Source organism: Macaca fascicularis, chromosome 8 (genome assembly GCF_037993035.2).
Source record: "Macaca fascicularis isolate 582-1 chromosome 8, T2T-MFA8v1.1".
Lineage (NCBI taxonomy): Eukaryota > Metazoa > Chordata > Mammalia > Primates > Cercopithecidae > Macaca > Macaca fascicularis.
Genome location: NC_088382.1, coordinates 96,381,386 through 96,405,714, shown reverse-complemented (window position 1 = coordinate 96,405,714; position 24,329 = coordinate 96,381,386). Strand labels below are relative to the sequence as shown.

At 34.8% G+C, this 24,329-nt stretch overlaps 1 protein-coding gene across 1 annotated transcript in view; it reads left to right on the top strand.

Moving 5' to 3' along the window:
* Positions 1-24,329, top strand: part of CNGB3 (cyclic nucleotide gated channel subunit beta 3) — a 156,445-nt gene that overhangs the window by 81,954 nt on the left and 50,162 nt on the right. Inside the window, exons 7-12 of the mRNA XM_005563655.4 lie at positions 250-300; positions 6,443-6,529; positions 8,256-8,320; positions 9,050-9,172; positions 20,094-20,235; positions 23,950-24,109. Coding sequence (XP_005563712.3) covers positions 250-300; positions 6,443-6,529; positions 8,256-8,320; positions 9,050-9,172; positions 20,094-20,235; positions 23,950-24,109 — 628 coding nt within the window. The remainder of the gene's footprint in view (positions 1-249; positions 301-6,442; positions 6,530-8,255; positions 8,321-9,049; positions 9,173-20,093; positions 20,236-23,949; positions 24,110-24,329) is intronic.

Genomic DNA, 24,329 nt, shown 5'->3' with positions numbered 1-24,329 from the left:
GAGGGAAGGATATAGAGTAAAGCAGGTAGGAAACTCTTTTGAGAAGCTTGACTGTGGCAAACAATAGAGCAAGAAGAAGAAAACTAAAACCAAACATTATTTGTTTTAAAACCTGAGAATACAGAGCATATTGATTGGCTGAGATTGAAAGGAACCAGCCAAGAGAAATAGTTCTAAATATAAATTTAAAAGTGAGAAAAAAAATTGATGAAATTGGTGAAAATTAATGAAAATACAAATATGTTTCAGGTGGATCCAAATGAGCTAAGGAAAAACTACAGGACTTCTACAAAATTTCAGGTAGGTGACTCAAAAACAATTTCAAAATTGCTCAAGTAATCTCTTACCATTTTGACTTTAAATCCCATCTATGGATTTCTATAAACAAAGTTTATACATATGAAGTTTTATTAGACAAAGATAAGCCTGAAGTTTCTGCCTCTCAATAATTACCTGATATATTTCCTTGTATGTGCAAATGGGTAATTCCACATATAAGTCCTTATTAAGCAGACCAAAATAAGTTAGTGCCCACATTTGAATTCTAATTTATACATCAATAAAGGAATATGGGTTGGTTGTATACTTTGCCTTGTCTGCAAAATTCTAGCCCCCAATTCATGTAGCATGATGTTGTAAAGGTTTGCAAAATTGTTTCTACTCCTGCTTCTTTCTTGTTCTCATGTATTCAAAATAAAAATTATTAATAGAAGAGAGGCAATTGTTTAGATAACATGGAACCTTCTTTTCTAAAACATACGTTTTATTGCCCATAATTGTTTTCTAAGTACTTTGTTCTCTAACTCTGAGAAATAGGCAGAGGTCGGGGTTATTTCGGTTTACCCAATTGGAGTGAACTCTAGCCCCCCACTTCAAAGACAATTCTTTAGTGGCCTCACAGTTTGTTTAAAAATACAAATCTGGGTTTAGGTCTCAAACTATCCCTGTTGGAAATCTACAATGATTAACATCCCTTTCAATTGGCTTTTTAAAAAATCTCCAACTAATTTTCTTTATTAAAAATTGCCACATACTTAGGCATATTCATAAAAGATCTCTGTGCTGCTTTGATGAATTCTGCGAAGAGGATGAATACTTTTGTAATCCCATAAAGCTTATTCCAAACTCTTACTTTCCGGAGTTTGAATGAGGGCTAAATTAATTTATATATTTAATTTGTGTTAGCATAATGACATTTTGGTCAATGACAGACCATGTATATGGTGAAGGTCCCATAAGATTATAAGGGAGCTGAAAAATTCCTATTGCCTAGTGACATCATAGCCATCATAACATTACAGTGCAATGTGTTATTCACCTGTTTGCAGCGATGCTGGTGTAAACAAAACTACTGGGCTGCCAGTCACACAAAAGTATAGTACATACAAATATGTATGGTACATAATATTGGGGATAATGGTAATAAACAACTAAGTTACTAGCTTATGTATTTACTATACCATACTCTTTATTGTTATTTTAGATTGTACTCCTATGAAGTGTTTTAAAGTTAATTGTAAAAGAGACTCAGGCAAGTCTTTCAGGAGGTATTCCAGAAGAAGGCATTGTTATTATAGGAGATGACAGCTCCACCCATGTTATGGAGCCTGAAGACCTTCCAGTGGGGCCAGATATGGATGTGGAAGACAGTGATATTGATGATCCTGACTCTGTGTAGGCCTAGGCTAATTTGTGTGCTCGGGTCTTAGTTTTTAACAAAAAAGCTTAAAAGTAAAAATAAAAACATTTAAAAATAGAAAAAAGCTTATGTAATAAACATATAATGAAAATTCTTTTGTACAGCTGTACAATGAGTGTTTTAAGTTAAGTGTTATTACAAAAGAGTAAAAAGTTTTCAAAAATTCAAAAGCTTATGAAGTAAAATAGCTATAGTGAGCTAAGGTTACTTTATTATTAAAGAAAAAACTGTTAAACAAATTTAGTGTAGCCTAAGTCTACAGTGTTCATAAAGTATACACTAGTGTACGGTAATGTCCTAGGCCTTCAGTCACTCACTACTCACTCATTGACTCAGCCAGAGCAAGTTCCAGTCCTGCAAGCTCCATTCATGGTAAGTATCCTATACAAGTGTACCATTTTTATCTTTCATATCACATTTTTAACTGTACGTTTTCAATGTTTAGATGTGTTTAGATACAAAGATATTTACCATTGTGTTATAATTCCCTACAGTACTCAGTACAGTAACATGCTGTACAATAACATACAATAATATACTGTAATATACAGAGCATGCTGTACAGTAACATGCTCCTAGGCTTGTAGCCTGGAAGCTTAGGCTTATATGTCTATACCATACTACCTATGTGTGTAGTAGACAATACATCTAGGTTTCTGTAAGTACATACTATGATATTCACACGATGAAATCACCTAACAATGCATTTCTCAGAATATATCCCTGTTGTTAAGTGACTGTATTTTTGAAGTTGGTCATTCCACTATTAGCTTGTTAACTTCTTGTGAATAGAAACAATATCTTATTCCTATTTCAACCCCAACATGCTTTGCAAATTGTCTTGCACAGAGTTTAGTGTTAGTCAATACTTCAATCAATTTTCTATAGTTCAATGAGAAATAAATTATCTCTGGCTACACAAATCTGTGCCAATGTGTTAATACTAAAATGGCTAATGATTAATGACTGTCTGCAGAGAGAATTTGAGAGGGGAGTTGAGCAATTGAATAGAAAGCAAGCAAAAAGATCGTTATGATTTGAGCCAAAAACTATAGGTTTTAGAGTAGCAATAGATAGGTCAATCGTGTGCCTGCTTTTTTATTTTAAATACATTATTTTAATTACTGTTCTGTACACCTAACTTGTTACAAAGATCGATACTTATACAGTAAAATCAATGAGGTTTGAGGATATGATGTAATTTCTAAACTAATACTTTTAGTAAGTAATTTGTTTTTAATAGCTAATCTGGTTAATTCAAACCAGAAGTTCTATTCTTGTTCAGTAGCAGCAGGCTTTGAAATTGTTAGGCAATTAATTATCTCAACTCTATGCTTTTGGGGTACAAGTGGTTTTTGGTTACATGGATTAATTATATAGTGGTAAATTATGAGATTTCAGTGCACCCATCACCAGAGTAGTGTACGTTGTATCTAATATGCAGTTTTTTTTGTCCCACTCCAAGCCCATCCCCACTTCTGGTCTTCAAAGTCCATTATATCACTCTGTATGCCTTTGCATTCTGAGAGCTTAGCTCCCACTTATAAGTGAGAACATTTAGTGTTGGGTTTTCCATTCCTGAATTACTTCACTTAGAATAATGGCCTCCAGCTCCATCCAAGTTGCTGCAAAAGACATTGATTCCTTTTGATGTCTAAATATTATTCCGTGGTGTACATATACCACATTTTCTTTATCCACTCATTGTTCAATGGCCACTTAGGTTAGTTTCATATTTCTGAAATTATGAATTGGGCTGAAATAAACCTACACGTGCATGTGTCTTATTCATGTACTGACTCCTTTTCCTTTGGGTAGATTCCCAGTAGTGGGATTGCTGGATCGAATAGTAGATCTACTTTTAGTTGTTTAAGGAATGTCCATAGTGTTTTCCATAGAAGTTTTACTAATTTACATTCCCAGCAGCAGTGTATATGCGCTCCCCTTTTACCACATCCATGCCAACATCTATTGTTTTTTTGACTTTTTAATAATGGCCATTCTTTCAGGAATAAGGTGGTATCTCATTGTGGTTTTAATTTGCATATCCTTATTGACTAGACAGGTCACTAGACAGGTCAACAGTGTGTCTGCTTTTTTATTTTTAATACATTATTTTAATTACTGTTCTGTAGACATCTTGTTACAAAGATCAGTTAGTTCCATATTTTCTGCAATTATGAATTGGGCTGAAATAAACCTATATATGCATGTGTCTTTTTCATGTACTGACTCCTTTTCCTTTGTGTAGATACCCAGTACTGGGATTGCTGGATCGAATGGTAGAGCTACACAAATCTGTGCCAATGTGTTAATATTAAAATGGCTAATGACTAATGACTGTCATCATAGAGGAGTTGAGAGGGGAGTTGAGCAACTGAATAGAAAGCAAGTAAAAAAATCATCATTCGAGCCAAAAAACTATAGGTTTTATAGTAGCACTAGACAGGTCTACAGTGTGCCTGCTTTTTTATTTTAAATACATTATTTTAAGTACTGTTCTGTACACTTCTTAACTTGTTACAAAGATCAGTACCTGTACAATAAAATCAATGAGGTTTGATGATATGATGCAATTGGGGGTGGCATTTTTTTCATGTTTTTTGGCTATTTGTATAACTTCTTTTGAAAAATGTCTATTCATGGCATTTGTCTACTTTTTGATGAGATTATTTGTTTTTTCTTGCTGATTTGAGTTCCTTGTAGATTCTGGATACTAGTCCTTTGTCTGATGCATAGTTTGCAAATATTTCCTCCCATTCTGTGAGTTGTCTGTTTATTCTGATGATTATTTCTTTTTACGTGAAGAAACGTTTTTAATCAGGTCCCATTTATTTATTTTCATTGCATTTGCTTTTGGGGCTTTAGTCATAAATTCTTTGCCTAGGCCAATGTCCAGAAGAATTTTTCCAAGGTTATCTTCTACAATTTTTATGGTTTCAGATCTTATATTTAAGTCTTTGATTTATCTTGAGTTGATTTCTGTATAAAGTGAGAGATAAGGATCTAGTTTCACTCTTCTACATGTGGCTTGCCAGTTTTGCTAGCACCACTTAAAAAACAAGATGTCCTTTCCCCAACTTATGTTTTTGTGTGCTTTGTTCAATACCAGTTGGCTATCAGCATTTGGCTTTATTTCTGGGTTCTGTATTCCATTCCGTTGGTCTATGTACCTACTTTTATACCAGTACTATGCTGTTTTGCTAACTATAGACTTGAAGTCTGGTAGTGTAATGCCTTCAGATTTGCTCGTTTTGCTTAGGGTTGCCTAGGCTGTAAGGGCTCTTTTTTAGTTTCATGTGAATTTTAGAATTGTTTTCTCTGATTCTGTGAAAAATAATGTTGGTATTTTGATGGGAATTGCATTGAATCTGTAGATTGCTTTTGGCAGTATGGACATTTTTACAATATTGATTCTCCCAATCCATAAGCATCAGATGTGTTTCTGTTTGTTTGTGTCATCTATGATTTCTCTCAGCAGTGTTTTGTAGTTATCTTCGTAGGGATCTTTCACCTCCTTGGTTAAGTATATTCCTAGGGATTTGTTATTGTTGTTGTTGTTGTTTTACAGTTGTAAAGGGATTGAGTTCCTGATTTGCTTCTCAGCTTGGTCATTTTTGTATGTGTATTGCAGTGTTACTGGTTTGTGTACATTGATTTCATAATCTGAGACTTTATTGAACTTGTTTATGAGATCTAGGAGTCTTTTGGAGATGTCTTTAGGGTTTTCTAGGTATACGATCATATCATCAGTGAACAGTGATAGTTTGATTTCCTCTTTTTTGATGTGAATGCCCTTTATTTCTTTCTCTTTCTTGATTATCCTCTGGCTAGGACTTCCTCAACTCTCTATTTTATACGTGTGGCCTTACAATATGTTCTTAACTGCTCTTAATTGTCTTAAGATGTCTTAAAGTTTTTAAATATACCCTATTAAGACCATGTAAAATTTACTAAAAATGAATAATTATTTTACATAAAAGAATTTCGTATTGTTGTTGCCATCAAGAAAGTATGAAGTATGACATTGTCATTTCATAATGACCAGTTTAACAGAAGATCAAAATAATTTTAATACATGACAATTTTTAAAAATTTCTTAGCTATAATAGTACTTTCAACACCTCCTCCCATCAGAGCTGCTGATTAATTGCAATCATTATTGATTTCTTTTCTCTCCTCTCTCAGCCTGCACAGGCTCTGATAGATACTTTTAAAGCAGTTTATTGGTAGCAAAATGGTTCAAAGTAGACAAGAGTAGAAAGCATTGAAGAGCCTAAATGAACCACAATATAATCAACTCTGAACACTGGAGAATTGGCTGAAACATAAAAATATAATGCTGCAATGAAAGTTCAATGCTTTCAAATAAAATCAAGAATGGACTTGATTTTTAGTCCAAGAGCCCCATGTTAGAAACACTATTCAAACGTATTTTAACATTAGCAACTATGCCCATTGTATATGTGACAGCTCAATAAAAATCCCAGTAAATGCAGTGCCTAAGGAGAGATCAGATGCATGGTGGTGGAAATGAAATATAGTGGAAGGAGGCTACAGAATAGTTTTCATGGTGCTAATATGCCTTAAAAAGCCCCATGCATAGTTAATTGAAAGCAGTTTTGGATTAAACAACAAATAATGCACTGTGACTGGTCAACTTTTACAGACATCAATGTAAATCCATCCATTCCCAGAAAGGCATGTAAACACTACATATTTTTGAATGTGTTCTTTCAACAGTTGGATGTCGCATCAATAATACCATTTGATGTTTGCTACCTCTTCTTCGGGTTTAATCCAATATTTAGAGCAAACAGGATGTTAAAGGTAAGATAACTATATTTAATTGTCTTTTCCCTTATAATGGAAATATTTCCATTTCCTTATAATGGAAATCTCAAAACAATTTAAAGTATCTTGAAATTACCAATATTCTTGATTTTTCCCAAACTCTTCTCCATCTTTCTGCCCTCATCAATGCTATGTTTTTTTTAATGAAAGAAGAACAAAATGTCTACTGGTGAAAGTTGCTCCTGGTTTTTATTTTATATCTCACATGGAAATTTCAGAAGGTACCTGCTTGGAGATAACCAATTTTCAGAAATAATCAGGTTTCTATAGATTTAGGAGTTTATCTGGCATTATGATAAAAGCTTATAAAGTGCCAACTCTTCATTCCCCATCTCTGTAACCCTAAAATGTCCAAAAGCCCTCTCTATCCATTAGATATTTAAATATAGGAGATCCTGACAGTTAACATTAATCTTCTTTTCAAAGCCCCGTAGTCCACTCATTTCACTTATTTATAAGGGTGTCATCTTAATGCACAATTCTCTAGGATAAATATTTATTATCTATCTGTCTCCAAATTATAAAAGAGAAAACAAATGAGTATACATTTTCTTTTTAGTGAACACTTAAGCTAAATTTGAAATCATGCCTTTGTGCAAAATTGTTTTAAGAGCACAATAAACAAATTACCACACATATAAAGTATCATAATCTGAGTGTTCGAAGACGTTTTTTCCTACTTATGAACTCTGGAAAAACAAATCCTTTGTGTTTATTTCTAATTAAATAGTCATTACTATTACCTACACTATTTTTAATTCCAAATGTTCTATTGCAGTCATATCCACGTTGGGCAAAATTTTGAACTAAGTAATCTCTGTGGTCCCTCCTATCTGTAAGAGTTTATGATTTGAAGCATATTAAATATATTAACTTACATATGCACACAACCCTTTTGGGGGGCATCTTTTCTTATTGACCTCATTTTACAGATGAGAAAACCAAGGCAGAGAAATAGCAAGAGACTTTTCCATGGTTACACAGTAGTAAGTGGCAGAGATAGGACTGGCATTTGGCTCTGGATTCCATAGTTTACTGCCTATAGAAATAAAAGAGGAAGTAGGGGGTAGGAGTGCATGCAGGTAGAAAAGGTTGAGATAAAAGTAGAAGTAAGCAGGAAAAAGCCTTGAGGGAAATAGTAACTCTGCTTGTATTAGATGCACATAAACTCATTGTATCTTTGAATACTGTCAAGAACAGCCAATGCTAATACTTACTGAAGTTTAAATTTTCTTTAAACAAATACACATTTAATGCAATTCACTGAAAAATAATGCTAGTGTTGAGCAATAAGACTTAACATCTATTTATAACTGTAACACATTACACTTTTCCTCTTTTATGTATGTTTTTGGAGAGTGTGATTTTAATTGTTGGGAAATATAGAGTTCTACTACATGCTTACAAAAGGAAAAGGAAAAAAATGTTTTTTAAGTTTCATTTTCAACAAACATTAAAAGTAAGACTATAACTAGAGGGTAGCAATAACATAAAGCAAGAAGGTCTGGAAGTGTGATATCATGCTATAAAATGTACTGCCCAGAGGAAAATACCACTGAACAGGGTCTTGTTTTTTTTTTTTTTAAAGACATATGAATAAAATTATTTTCAGTAATGAATAAAATCTATTTCATATAGTTTTATTTAAATATATATATTTAGGACTAACATGCTTTTGGATTTCTTTTGCTTTTCTATACAGTATACTTCATTTTTTGAATTTAATCATCACCTGGAGTCTATAATGGACAAAGCATATATTTACAGGTAAAGTATAACTCAGTATACTTGGGGGAAGGGGAAAAAGCAATGGTGCAGCATTTTAGACAGAATTTGACAGGGATATGACCTCCCTCTTCAAAAAAAAAAAAGGTATAATTTCAGCTCTGGCTACATAAAATATAGGACTATGTTCTAGAACAGATGTGGGTATTTTAAGTGAAATAAAAGTATGAAAATCATATCAGATTTTAGAAGAGTACTGGACTAAGAAAATAAGACTTATTATGTGCTTCTGTCAAAACAAGTACAGAAAAACATACTCTTTTGCAAGTTGACTTTAAACCTTTCTCGTGATAATTCATTCCTAATCTGAATTTCATTCGTTTGTTGTTCTAAATTTGACTTGCACCAAAACCTCTAGTTGCCATTCATCATAGCATAAAGTCTCATGAGCTTTTCAGAGACATCTAGTTAAATCAGCATAGTGTATTTTATGGGACTTAAACTGAAGAGGTGACCCTTGAGGCATGTCTTTCGGTTTGTTGTTGTTGTTGTTATTTGTGTTTTTCCCTACACTCTGTCAATCCCAGTCAAGACATTGCCATCGGAAAACATGCAATGGTACCATCACTTTATACTGTACTAATGAGAGTTAACAGTTCACAAATCCAAAGCAAGGGGTTCACTGGAGACTTTAAGGAAAAGAAAGTGTTAAAATAGCCTGTATTCCAGAAAAAACATGGATTCTTACTTTCTATCTATTCTCTCTGACAGAGTTATTCGAACAACCGGATACTTGCTGTTTATTCTGCACATTAATGCCTGTGTTTATTACTGGGCTTCAAACTATGAAGGAATTGGCACTACTAGATGGGTGTATGATGGGGAAGGAAACAAGTAAGTTCTAATGTTGAAAAAAACCTTTATTGATTATTTTTAACATTCTGTTTCATTGCATGAATTTATGAGAGCCAGTGTTTTTGAAGCTGTCATAACCCATTCAATGACTGGTAAATACTATTTGACCATAAAAAAGGATAAAACCAAGTCATTTGCACCAAAATGGATGGGACTGAAGGTCACTATCTTAGTGAAATAAGCCAGATCCAAAACGATAAATATCACATGTTCTCACATATATGTGGGACCTAAAAATTTTGATCACATAGAGACAGAGAGTGGAAAGATAACAGAGACTGGGAGGGGTGGGTGGTGGAGAGAGGAGCACATAAAAAGTGGATTAAAGGATACAAACATATAGTAAGAATGTATTCAATGTTTGCAACAGAGTAGGGTGACTATAGTTTCAAAACCTGTATTGTACTCGGCTAACAAACACCCTAAACACCCTGGCTTGATCACTATGCATTATATACGTGTAACAAAATTGGACCAGTACCCCATGAATTTGTCCAAATAAAAAATTTTTTAAGCTGAAAAACCTCTTTAGTAAGTCAGTTCATTTTTAAGTGAAAGAGAATAGAGGAGAATAGAATAGAACATATCAGAATCTGTCTGATAGCAAGGGAGTGTGTGTGTGTGTGTGTGTGTGTGTGTGTGTGTGTGTGTGTGTATCCTGAGTTAACCTGTGAAATGCATTTTTTACTCTGGATCATGATCAAAAAAGTTTGAAAGCCTCTACATTAGACAACTGAGCAGTAAGATAACTTTTAATAACTCCAATGCTGATTGTTAGTAATGAACAATGTTAATTATTTAGAGGGCAGGTGCAGTGGCTAATTAGTTTACCAGTGAAGGGTTTTATGGGTTTATGAGTCAGCTATAACCACTAACTCAATTAAACACTTAGAGACTAACAAGGATCATAAATTAAACTTGATAATTAGGTATGCAAGTGTCCCAGAAATAAAAAAGATCATCTGAAAAATTTAGAGCAGTAGAATCAGGACTTGGGAATGGCAACTGGGTTATTTAATAGTGAAATTTCCTTTTGGTAAGATACAAAGACCTGGCATAAAGTTGACTTCACTAACTTTCTGCTCCAGTGAAATGACATTGAACATATAATAAGGCAATATCCAAATTGGAAAAAAAGCAGATCCCAGCATTACTTTGAAGGGCAACTCACTGCAGCCTTGGGATGGAGAGCAATTATAGGATAGAGCAAAGAGAGGGAAAATAACTTACAAAATTACACACTACCTAGAGTGAGTTGGATGTGCATAAGGGATTATAACAACCAGAACCAATTTTAAAGAATTTAAAGTCAGAAGGACCACTGATTGGGAAACACACATATACAGATACTCTATTTCCAGAAAATTTACTCAATAAATAATTCCCTTTAGAATGTGAATGATTTACTTTGATATAAACAACTAATTTGTATAAAAATTGACTAAAATACCAACTATATTAAAATTGCCTCAAAGTGAGTATGTAATCCAACATCATTAGATGACTGTGACTGATAACTGTTTTTTTCAAATTAGCAAAATAATACAGGATTGCATAAGAATGCCTTCAAGAAAGTGAAGCTGTTTCTCTTTTTATACCTAGATGCCTCTCTGTGGAGTTTCTAGGGACTATATCTTGTTCCCAGTGTCAAGCTCAGTGTTAAGTATATAATAGTAGAAAATATATTAGGTATATAAAGGCAGATAGAGAGAGGGAGAGTAAGGAAAAAAGAAAGGAACGGCCAAATCTGCATTGTAACAAGAAGAAAGAAATCTCAGCTTCAGCCCATAAGAAACTTCAAGTGTGCTAGTGTTTTAGATTTCTAATTCCAGCTACATTATAAACCAGATAGCCAAAATACTCTCTCTAAAATACAAGATAAATTACCTGTTGTAATTTTGTTGTTACTTATTATAATTATTTATTATAAGTTTCTAGATGAATACAATTACAACAGTTTTCAATGATTGCTGAGTTCCCTAGAAAGTAAGAAGTATCTCCAAAGGCTAAAACACAAACGTATGTACCAAACCTGGAGTACGGTAGGAAATGAGTGTGAGTAACCACTAAAGAACAGAAATGGAGAGAATAACTTCTAAATCGGTAAGCGGAAAAAATGAATATGGAAATTTAAAAAGCAAACCAATCCAAAAAAAGACACAAAGATAAGGAGTGGCAGTTTTGGGGAGAAGTATAGGAAAGGCAGGACAATAGAAGACACAACATAAGATAATAAGGACAATTTAAAATAGATCAGTATGTTACCAGAAAGCGGTCCTGATCCAGACCCCAAGAGAGGGTTCTTGGACCTTGTGCAAGAAAGAATTTGGGGCAAGTCCATGGAATAAAGTGAAAGCAAATTTATTAAGAAAGTAAAGAAATAAAAAAATAAATACTGCATAGGCAGAGGAGTGGCATGGACCGCTTGACTAAGAATACCTATAATTATTTCTTGATTATATGCTAAACAAGAAGTGGATTATTCATGAGTTTTCAGGGAAAGGGCTGGGCAATTCCCAGAATTGAGGGTTCTTCCCCTTTTCAGACTATACGGGGAAACTTCTGGACATTGCCATGGCATTTGTAAACTGTCATGGTACTGGTGGGAGTGTCTTTTAGCATGCTAATGAATTATAATTAGCATATAATGAGCAATGAGGGTGACAAGAGTTCACTTTCATCGCCATCTTGGTTGTGGTGGATTTGGGCCAGCTTCTTTATTGAAACCTAATTTATCAGCAAGGTCTCTGTTACCTGTATCGTGTGCCAACCTCCTATTTCATCCTGTGACTTAGAATGCTTAACCTCCTGGGAAGGCAGCCCAATAGGTCACAGTCTTATTTTACCCAGCCCCTTTTCAAGATGGAGTCACTCTGGTTCAAATACCTCTGACAAATTATGTGCAGTAAATTAATGTGAACTAAACTCACATGCTAACAGAGATTGTCAATTAAAATTAGTCAGAAAAAGCTTTAAAACAAAAGACATTTTAGAGAAAAAGGTCACCATTTAATGATAAAATTTTGATTCACGATTGTCAAAAGACAAAATTACAACAAATTTATTTTAACTATTTTAATTGGCTTTTATTTGCAATTCTAGAATCAGGCAACACCTCAATTCTATAAAATAGAATGAATGTTCTGATGAGCTGAGCAAAAGAAGTTGGCTTCATAGGCAGAAAGGGGCTGAAGAAAGCATAAACAAAGAACAAAAATGGATTGGTCATTTCAAAGTTACTTTCCTTGTAAAGGTTAAAGTAGAGGGGACTTCCTTACCATGCTGGATAAAACTGGCTTGTTTGGGGATTTAGCTATCTCTCTTTCTCTCTCTCCTGATTTCTTAGAATGGCAGATAAACAACTTAGTTTCAGTTTGGTGACATAGAACTTCAGCATGGGTCGTTCCATTTGGGTTTGGTCTGTTTGGCCTAGTGCAGGAGTTTAGCCCAAACCAATGGCCTCCTATAAATTTTATTTACTACCATCAGGATATTCCAATTTTAAATGTGTATGCACCCAATAAAATACTTACAATCATTCAAAGAGGAGGAGGAGAAATTGGCCAATATATCATCAAAGTGTGAGACACCAAACATAACTATTGACAGGTCAAGTAACCAAAAACAATAAACATATAAAAGATATGATAACCCAAATAACAAGCTTGATTTCATGGGTACAAATAGAATCTTGCACCCAAGGATAAGAAACTGCTCATTTTTCTTAATCACTCACAGAAAAACTACTAAAAGTGATCATTTTCTAGGCCCAAAACTAGTTTCAATAAATTCCACAGCCTTGTTATCATACAAGTCACATTCTCTGACTATAAATATTAACCCATCAAGTCTGCTGTGCTCATTTAGACTGAAGCATTCTCACCTTCATTCTCAAAACCAAAGCTCCAGCAATCCTATTACCAACCATCAGGGACACAGGTTGCCACCTTTGCAATGAAAATGCTTTTAAAAGTAGCTTCTTTACTTATCTTTTTAGATAATTTGCATATGTCAGTTATTCATATACTAATCCTAACAGTTTTTTTTAACATCAACTTATCCTTCTATTGCTTCATATTACCCTTTGATCTTGTAAGCCAAGTTTTTGCAATAATTACCTAAAGTATTTTTTTAACTTAACCCTTGTGATGGTCCTGGTGACCTATAAATTGAAGGTTGCTTATTAGGCCTTTGGATTTGCAAATTTTGCCCTAGTTAGAATTACGCAGCAGACTGTGGGGCAAAAATGGAACACTGTGAACATTTAAAATAAGTCGTTTATTATTATTCCATTAATTCTCATCAGAACAGCAGTTTCTATTCATTTCAATAGAAGGCATTTTTATTTATATTGAGCAAATGACATCCTTCTTTAGACTGTAAAATTTGACAAAGAATGCAAATGTTATTCCAAAAGGAGAACACAAGTGAGTACCTACGGTTATGTGATACTTAAAAATGTTGCCAATGTACTTTTGTCCACATATATCCCAATTTTATTTATTTTCTGACATAAATTTTCCAATGCGCACAAATTTTTTTTAACAAACCCATGGTCCTAAACCCTAATGTATCTTTTCCTCGAGAAAAAAGAAAAGCAAACAAGGCTGCCATGGGAATTATTATTTAACTGAGGTAAGGAAGGAATCAGAATTACTATACTATAGTGCTAGAAAAATTTAGGTAATCTACCTTCTTAACTTTACAGATGAAGACTATAAGACTTAGGTAGATGAAAATATTTATTCAGGATGCCCTAGATACCTCATAGCTGAGGTCAGACAATGGCAGAGAGAGAGAAGGAAAGGGAGAGGGAGGGGGAGGGGAGGAGAAAGGGGAGGGGAAGAGGGAGAGGGAGAAGGGAAGAGGGAGAGAGCGCGGTGGGGTGGATATTTATCTTACAATTCCTGGAGAGTCACCCTTGGGATATAACAACAAGAACAAAAAAAACCCAGAGCAAAGAATCGGGGGATCAGAAGGAAGTGAAGGGCAGTGAGCAGCATGACAGGGGAGAGTTCAGAAGGCGATTCAAATACAGTCTTCCTACATTCTCATTTCAGTAAGTCTAGGTATGCATTCACTCATCCATTCCAGTCATTCAACAAATACTAGTGAATTCCTATTGTGTGCTACTAGGCCCATAAATACCTACCTTTGTAGCACTTACATTCTAACAAGACCGTTCTCCCTCATAGCCAGTGCTTCCAGAAATAAGTTTACAGAAACCAGGAACTAAGATGGATTGAGGTAGCTAGGAAGGTCCACACAGTAAGATAAGTATAGAAGGGGTACTTTTAAAAGTTGTATGTCCCACTACAGATTCACCACAATGGCTAAAATTTAAAAGACTGACAATACCAAAGACTGGGATAATGACAATGCCAGGTGTTAGGGTAACATGGGGTTACTGGAACTCTCACATATTGTTAGAGGGAATGTGAAATGACAAAACCATATTGGAAAAAGATCTGACAGTTTATTTTACAACTAAACACACCTACCTTACAACTCAAAAATTTGAACGTAGGTATTTTACCCAAGAGTAATGAAAATATATGTTCACAGAATGAAACTTGTTCGAGAATTTTCATAGAAGCTCTATTCATCAAGACCAAAAACTTGAGGCAGCCTAGGTATTAATCTGTAGGTGGATAAATAAACAAACTGTGGTATAAACATACAATGAATACTATGCAGCAAATACAAAGGTATAAATTACCAATACACAACATGAATAACTCTCAAAAGCATATTGAGTAAAAGACATCTTATACAGAACCATATATACTGTATGATTTCATTTATGTGAAATTCTAAAACAGGCAGACTTATCCATGGTAGAAAAAAATTAGAACAGGTGATTGCTTCTGGCGCATTTGAGTAAGGATTGATGGAAAAGAATTGAGAGAACTTTCTAAAGTGATGGCAAGGCTGTATGTCTTAATATGTGTTTTGGTTACACAGGTATATGCATTTGTCAAAATTTATTAAATGATACAAAAATCAGTAGCATTTCTACATACTAACAATAAACTATCTGAAAAGGAAATTAAGCATCAAAAAGAATAAAATATTTGGAATAAACTTAACCAAAGGGGTGTGAGACTTGTATACTGAAAACTGCAAAATGTTGATGAAAAAAATTAAAGTAGAAACTAATAAATCAAAAGACATCTGTATTCAAGGGCTAGAATAATTAATATTGTTAAAATGTCCCAACTACTCACAATGATCTACAGATTCAGTGCAATCCCTATCAAAATCTCAATGATTTTTCACAGGAACAGAAAAAAAAATGTAAAAATTCATATGGAACCACAAAAGACTCCGAATAGCTAAAGTAATTTTGAGCAAAAAGGACAAAGCTAAAGGCATGCCACTTCCTGATTTCAAAATATATCACAGAGCTACCATAATAAAAACAGTATGAAACTGGCATAAAAACACACATATGGTCCAATGAAACAGAATAGAGGGCCCAGAAATAAATGAATACATAGATGGTCAACTGCCTGTCCAAGGGTGCTAAGGATATGCAATGAGGAAAGATAGTCTCTTCAATAAATTGTACTGGGAAAATTGGATATCCACAAACATAAAAACAAAATAACTACCATATGACCCAGAAATGCCACTTCTGTGAATATACCCAAAGGTATTGAAATCTGTATCTCAAAGAGATACCTGCACTCTCATGTTTATTGCAGCATTGCAACATTATTTGCAATAGCCAAAACATGGAAGGAACCTAAATTTCTCTCAACTAATGAAAGGATAAAGATAATGTGGTAAATATGCACATATATAATGGAATATTATTCAGCCCTTAAAAAGAAAGAAATACTGCCATTTGTGACAATATAGATAGAGCTGGAGGACATTATGCCTAGCAAAATAAACAAGACACAGAAAGAGAAATACTGTATGACCTCATATGAACTCTCTTATATGTGGAATCTAAAATACTCAACTTCATAGCAGTAGAGAGTAGGATGGGGGTTACCAGGGCCTGGAGGAAAGGGATAATGGGGAAGTGTAAGTCAAGGGTACAAAACTTCCATTATGCAAAATGAGTAAGTCCTAGAAATCTACTGTATGGCATAATGCCTATAGATAATACTATACTTTCTTTAAATTCACCAAATGGTCCTACTTAACATGAGTGCCTTTTTTTTCTTTTTTCTTTTCTTTTCTTTCTTTCTTTCTTTCTTTTTTTTTTTTGAGACAGGGTCTCACTCTGTCGCCCAGGCTGGAGTGCAGTGGCACAATCTTGGCTCACTGCAACCTCCGCCTTCCGGGTTCAAGTGATTCTCCTGCCTCAACCTTCCTGAGTACCTGGGATTACAGGCACCCACCACCATATCCGGCTAATTTTTGTATTTTTAGTAGATACGGGGTTTCACCATGTTGGCCAGACTGGTCTCGAACTCCCAAGCTCAGGTGATCCACCCACCTCAGCCTACAAAAGTGCTGAGATTAAGGCGTGAGCCGCCATGCCCGGCCTCATTAGTGCTTTAACTGTATATTCAAAATAAAACATAACTCTAAACAAATACTGAACTCAAGTTAACATATATATTCTGAAGTACTGTTTTTAGGAGAAAGTTTCTGGCTGTCTAGAAATTATTTTGAAATACATCCAAAAAATAAGAAGATTTTATTGATAAATAAGTGGAGAAATGTGTGACGAAGCAGGCATAGTAAAATGTTAATGGTAGAATCTAGGTAGTGGGCATATGAGTGTTGACTGTAAAATGAGTGTTCACTGTAAAATTCTTTTAATTTTTCTGTTTGTTTAAAGTGTTTCATAATAAAATATTGGGGGAAATTGCAATGTCATGTTTGTTTCACATAGGAAGACTTTCTATTTTCATACTAAATATTTTTTATGGCTTTATGTCAAATTCTGCCTTACTGCTTTAACTTGAAATATGCCTAAGTATGTGTGTATATATATATATATATCAGTGTTATATAGTTGATGCATTATATAGTTAATAGATAGTTCTTGTATGAATCCAGCCAGATAGAATATCTTTGAAAAGATCTATCTGACTGGGATGTACATATTAGAGATTGACACACTTGACTAATTAAGCTAATCTTAGGAAATCAATAAGAGGCCATCTAATTAAATTACAAATCTTACCTTTGGTTATGCATATCTAGGTGTAAGATGTGACTGAGAAAAGAATCCTAAAATAAATCTCAAAGCATCAGGGCAGAAAACTTCCAGTTAACATAGCAGACTATTTAATATACCAAAAAAATTAGTTCAAGCCAAACCCTTGATATTTGGAAAATCCATGCCAAAATGTCACACTTGATTGTTATTTTTTAACATCATAAAAAAGAAAATGGGAGAAAGTAATTCTTATGTTTGTTCCTGTTAAAGTAGGACAAACTTTTGAGTGACTTTGGAGGGGACAGTAATCCCAACACTTATCATGGAATTGACCATGTTGGGAGAGAATCTTATTTCTCTTCACTCTTGGGTAATGTCAGGTTTAATAAATTTCCTTAATTTAAAGAGACCCACAGGTCCAAAACCTGTGACCAAAATAAATCAGGTAATAGGAAATTATAAATTGAAATTTGAAAAGTTAAAATGCAATCCATAAAATTAATTCCATACTTCTTCAAGGTGGTTCTCTTTGACATCAAGTTCACTATAATATTAGTAAGTCCAAGGAAGCCTTTTAGAAAAAAATTATACAGTGGTAAATTTTTATTCTCTTGGCATAGCGATTTTCAAGCACTACCAAAGTGTTAATATTTTTTCTGTTCCTGTAATAAGGAACTAGGTTAAAAAAAAAAAAAAGAGTCCTATGTCCTTCAAAAGGTATTGAATTTCAAAATGAGTGATTTCTTTCTAGATCTGTTTTTGTTTGAATATTAACTTCAACTGCAGTTTGTTTCTTCCTTTGTAAATTTCAACTTCTTACTATTTGAAGATCTTAAAATCTCAAAGTATTTTTTACAAGAAAAGACCACCCTTGTTCCAAGATTAATGCCAGTTACCCAAAGTGCTAATGTTATATGTGGCATACCTAGATAAGAAATAAAAGCTTGGCTAGGGCAGGATTCTGTAAAAAGTACTCCTTTTCTGTGTCTGCACAAGATGCTGAAATAGCTAGTTGGAACATACGAAATCTAAATGTCCCTCTATAACAAAACCTGGAGACATTCTCTATATAAATGACTTTTTAAACGGATTCACTGGAAATGCCTGATACAGACCACATTGTCAGAGCTATGTAGAATTACCAAATAGTTCTGGCTGCACAAGAATTCTGAAATATATATACAGATGTCTTCAACTTCTGATGGGGTTACATCACAATAAGCCTAGTGGGAAAATATTGTAAGCCAAAAATGCAATTAATACACCTAACCTACCAAACATCATAGCTTAGCCTAGCCTAACTTAAATGTGCTCAGAACACTTAAGTTAGTCTACAGTTTGGCAAAATCATCTACTACAAAGCCTGGTTTCTAATAAATTATTGAATATCTCATAATTTATTGAATACCATACTAAAAGTGAAAAACAGAATAGTTGTATGAGTATTCAAAGTATGGTTTCTACTGAATGGATATTGCTTTTATGCCATCATAAAATCAAACCATAATAGGTTAAGGACTCTCTGGCTAGCTAAGTGAACGTTATACATTCTTTACTAACCTTTATCATATTCTTTTATCGTCCTCTTCCTATCTGGTCTGTAATGACCCCAGCCTCTTCATTTGCAATTGTTCAAGTACGGAATTTTTATCAAGTACATTTCTGAGCATACTTGATTTTCTTCAATACCAAATTTCTAGTTCAGTTGCCCATTACAATCAACAGTAATTTCCCTATTAAGATGGATTTCAGTTCTCCTCTGTCTCTGCCATGGTTTACATATTCAATAATATAATAATATGTGGGTGAAAAATAGAAGACATATTCATCTGTTCTGTTTTCCATTCATAAAAACAATTGGATCTAAACTATAGAAGGTTCTCCCATCTGCATAAATACATTTGATCTGTAAAATATTCCCACAAATCAATAGCGTGGTAGTTTAAAAACAGCCTCAAATTTTTTGCTGCTTCTCTCATTGAGAGGTGGATTCAAATGTCTCTTCCCTTGAACCTGGTTTGGCCTTAGTGACTTGCCTGACAAATATAATGTGGCAACTATAAGATGATATAGGGCTTCTGAGTTATAGGAAACCTGGCAGCTACCACTTGGGCTGCTATTGCTCTGGGGGAAACCAGCTCTCATGTAAAAATCCGTCTACCTTGAGATGTCCAAGCTGTGAGGAAGCCCAAGCTAGTCACATTGAGAGGCTGAATGATAAAAGATACCCAGTCACCCCCAACTGTTCCAATATTACCAGCTGAGGCTCAGACACGTGAGGTAAGGAGCTACCTTGGGCATTCCAAAAGGACATAATGTGGAAAGGAACAGAGGAACCCGGCCAACTGTCAGAATCAAAGTTTCAGACATTTGACCTCAATTGAATCTTTCCAGGTATCTCCAGCCATTCAAGTCATACCAGCTGAGGGCCCAGTCATCATGGAACATAAATGAGTCATCTCTGTTGGGCTTTGCACAAAATTCTGACCCGTAAAACTATAAGCCTAATAAAAATGGTGGTTATTTAAACCACCAAATTTTGGTAACAGCTAGTAAACACCCTCCGTGGGATTGTTTCATCATTTCACAGTGTTTATTAAGAAGTTTACGTTAGCACACGTGGTGTTTGCCAGTGCTGTCTATAGAAAGAAAATCTTGATTATATTATATATATAAGGAAAGTTATTATAATTTAATAGTACTATATTCTCCCAAGAATAGTGGTCTTTCAGCGATATAGAAAAAAAGCAAAATGTGTATCTTCTGTTTTCACAGGTATCTGAGATGTTATTATTGGGCAGTTCGAACTTTAATTACCATTGGTGGCCTTCCAGAACCACAAACTTTATTTGAAATTGTTTTTCAACTCTTGAATTTTTTTTCTGGGGTTTTTGTGTTCAGCAGTTTAATTGGTCAGGTAAGTTGAGTATGAATCACTGGATACACAGTGCTGTCATTTTTGAAAGACTAAGAAGTCTTTATAAACTTTATGGAGGAAAAATTAAAATCTGTCTGGTTCTTCTTTTTTTTTGAACTAACTTTCTTCTATTTTAATGAGTTGAAGGAGGATGTAATTAGATCAACAGTGCTTTTCCATTTTTAAGCCATTAAATCTATCAAAAGACTGTCAGCAAAGAGCATTGGTTTCAACTCTCAGAGAAAGTTGTTTCTAAGTTAACTTTTTACTTGGACCCCAATGAAAACCATTAAAATCTCTTTTATTTACTTAAATTTCAACTATTTTTATAAAATCACTGGGTTATAATTGACTTCAGAGGTCATTTAAACCAGAGACTACAAAATGCCATATAAAATAATAAGTTATTGTTTCACAAATGTTTACTATAGCATCTCCTTGTACTTATTCTCAAAAAAGTCAGTCTAGAAAAAATTAAATACATAAATTATATTGAAGATAGTTGGCACTGACAAAGGATAGAGCCCACATTTTTTTTTCTTTCTTTTTTTTTTTTTTTTTTTTTTTGAGACAGGGTCTTGCTCTGCACCCAAGCTGGGGAGTAGTGGCACAAACATGGCTCACTGCAGCCTCAGCCTCCTGGGCTCAAGGGATCTACCCACCCGAGCCTCCCAAGTAGCTGCAACTACAGTTGCACCCCACCACACCCAGCTAATTTTTTTGTAGGACAGGTGGATAGTGGCCTGAATGTAAGAGCCCATGTAAGAACCTGATGCAGAAGGCAGTTGGGATATGGGTTCCAGATAGTTAGTTTACATATGGAAGACACACTCTCAGGAGATTTGGCCACCATCTCTAGTAATTACCTAACCCTGGGAGAAACAAACAAGGCCTCGGCCAGCAAGTTCCCTGATATTAACATATCAAAACATAGAAAATAAAACAGGTTAATACAGATATACAGGGATATGGCAGCTCCAGCCTTAACATGTTAATGGAATACAGAGAGGGGTAGTAAAGGAAACTCTATGTAGAAAATATTTAGGTTTAGGAAGATGAACACTAAGAGTTAAAAATTGTAAGTATAAAATATCATTATCTTCATGACTGGGGAGATTATATTAACAATGTTTAAAATAGGAAGCTGGTTTGAGAGATTCTAAATTCAAATCCATTTGAATATAAATCGCAAAAATCACATTTTTTAAAAATTTCTCATAAAATCAATGTGAAGGTGTCATATCACAGTCAATATTTTCTCTATTTTACAGATGAGAAAACTACAGTTTAAAGAGATTAAGAAGCATCCCTGATTCATACATGTAGTTCATATGGTCATACGGTAGAACCATATATAACAACACTGATAGAAACAGTAAAATTTAACACGTATTGAGCACTTACTGTGTGCAAGGCGATTTTCACATCAAAACTAAAATACTATTTCTAGCACCAGTTCCATTATCTTGCCACTCAAAGTGTAATCTTTGGACAAGCAGCAGCAGCAGCACTTGAGAAATTCAGAGTTCAGGCCCCACCTGAGACTAATGAGTCAGAACTTGCATTTTAACAAAATCGTCAAGTGATTCATATACACACGAATGTTTGAGAAGCGCTGTTTTATACACCACACCACATCTGCTTTTAAATTGGATTCGAGGTTCCAATAGGAACAAGAAGGAATACCAAGTCACTAAAAATGTGGTCGTAGAGCACAAGAGAAAGATTGAGGCTAGAGATACAGATGTGTGCCTCGAACTGTCATAGTGAATAAAAGATGCTGAGCAGGGGAACAGATAGAAATAAAAGTTTAAAAGCCTGGGACAAACAAAAACAAAAACAAAAACAAAACCCTCCACTCACTCAAAATTCCCACATGGAGACTATACCCTGGAGCTAACCATCACTTTTTTTTTTCTTTAAGAGAGGGGGTCTGGCTCTGTTGCCCAGGCTAAGGTGTAGTGGCTTAATCATAGCTCACTGTAGCCTCAAAATCCTGGGCTCAAGCAATCCTCTCACCTCAGCCTCCCAGGTGTCTGGTACTACAGGTGCATGGCATCATGCCTGGCTAATTCTTTTCTTCATTTATTTTTTGTAGAAACAGAGTCTCACTATGTTGCCCAGGCTGGTCTTGATCTCCTAGCCTCAAGTGATTCTCCTACCTCATCTCCCAAAATGCTGACATTACAGACATAAGCCACTGCACCCAGCCAATCATCACATTTTAACTACAATATTCTATTTTCTGACACAACTCACAGAAACGGACATTTTTCTTCCTCTCATACTCTCACATACTTCCCTAGCCTGGAATCCATCATAGAATATACATCCTCCTCAACTCCTACAACAACAAAACCCAACGTTGCTGAAGGATATCACACAACCCATTCAAATTACTGTCACTACAAATTATTGGAGCCTCAACAGCAATCAATAATGCTTTTAATAGTCCTTGCTTCCCAACTTAACACTCTATTAAATCTCCAAGCCCTCTCCTAACATACCAAGTCCCCCAGCCTTTGGTGACTAGGTAATGTAAGTTATCAGTCAAGAACGGCATGGATAAGTGAGATCTAGGAATTGAGATTGTTGAGGAATATTTGGAAGAGCCCCTGAGGAGTAAGAGACTGAAAAAGATATGTACAGTTGGACTACTGCATAGCTCCTCAACAGATAGTTTTAATTTGTGGAAGTTTAATGACTCTAAAAATGGAAACTGAGGAGGGCATCACAATTAAAAAGAAGCATTTGAGCTAGACTTCCAAGAATGAGTCGTTTTTCCATAAGCAGGAAAGGCTCAACAGCTACTAAAATGAACGAGCAAAGTCTTAGGAGTGTGAAAGTGAGGCCCTGGTTTTCCTGCCTATTATAAACCCACAGTCAAAACATATTTACAGCCACTCACCTCCCTCTATGTGAGAGGAAGAGTTGAGCTATATATCTTTTCTGTGCTGAGACCTTAAAGATCAGCTTTTAACCTAGAGTGGGTTTTTATGGGTGAGTTATAAACATCCAAGAACTAAAACCTGACAGTTTCTTAAGAATTGTCACAGCAGTAGATGATGCTACAGTAATTTCAGCACATTTCAACTTCTGCTGAATACTATGCCTTAAGCATGATGAGATTTGATTTTATCTGTCTAAACAACACAAAGGGAAGTACAGAGGTTGCAATTTCATGATGAATTGAGTCTATATAGCCAGCTACGCTGGATAATCTATGAAGGATGCATTCAAAGTAAGACTCACCAAAATGGACTAGCCATTCTGCCAGACAATTGCTCAACTTTTATTGCACATTCCTTGCATTAGCACAGCTGTATAATTTTTTCAACGTACACTAACATTTCTGCAGTGAAATACAAGTTTGCAGAGAAGATTATATGCAGTCCTATGTATTACATGGCTGAATTCTCACTTGGTTTGTCCTACAGGTCTTATTGTTGTCCTTATTGGATCAGAGACAGAATATAATTTGCCCAATATTTTATGGAAGTGGGTGATATTAGGACCCAATATCAGTGTATTTAAAGTCAAGTAATCCACTGCTGGAAAGTTAAGTCTGGGCAAGAATAAATAAAAATAAATGAATGAATAAAATCAAGTAATCAGGGCATTAGAAGGGAGTATATCATGTGGAAAACATGTAATGTGACTTTTATGAACTCATTTCCTCTGCTGGGTGTGGAGTAACCGTATTTGTGGTTTTAGATGAGAGATGTGATTGGGGCAGCTACAGCCAATCAGAACTACTTCCGCGCCTGCATGGATGATACCATTGCCTACATGAACAATTACTCCATTCCTAAACTTGTGCAAAAGCGAGTGCGGACTTGGTATGAATATACATGGGACTCTCAGCGAATGCTTGGTAAGCATGGCAGATTACTAATTAAATTCCTGTAAACCTTGTCATATGATGAAAATTCTGTAAGGTAGCAGAGACTAATTGGATTTGAACAAAAGGTTGAAAAACAACTAAATGATCCTCAAGTCATTCGTTTAATACTACAGGGTTTTGTTTTGGTTTTTTTGTTTTGTTTTGTTTTGTTTTTCCTTAAATATAAAGCCATATCTTACTGATTTTGAAA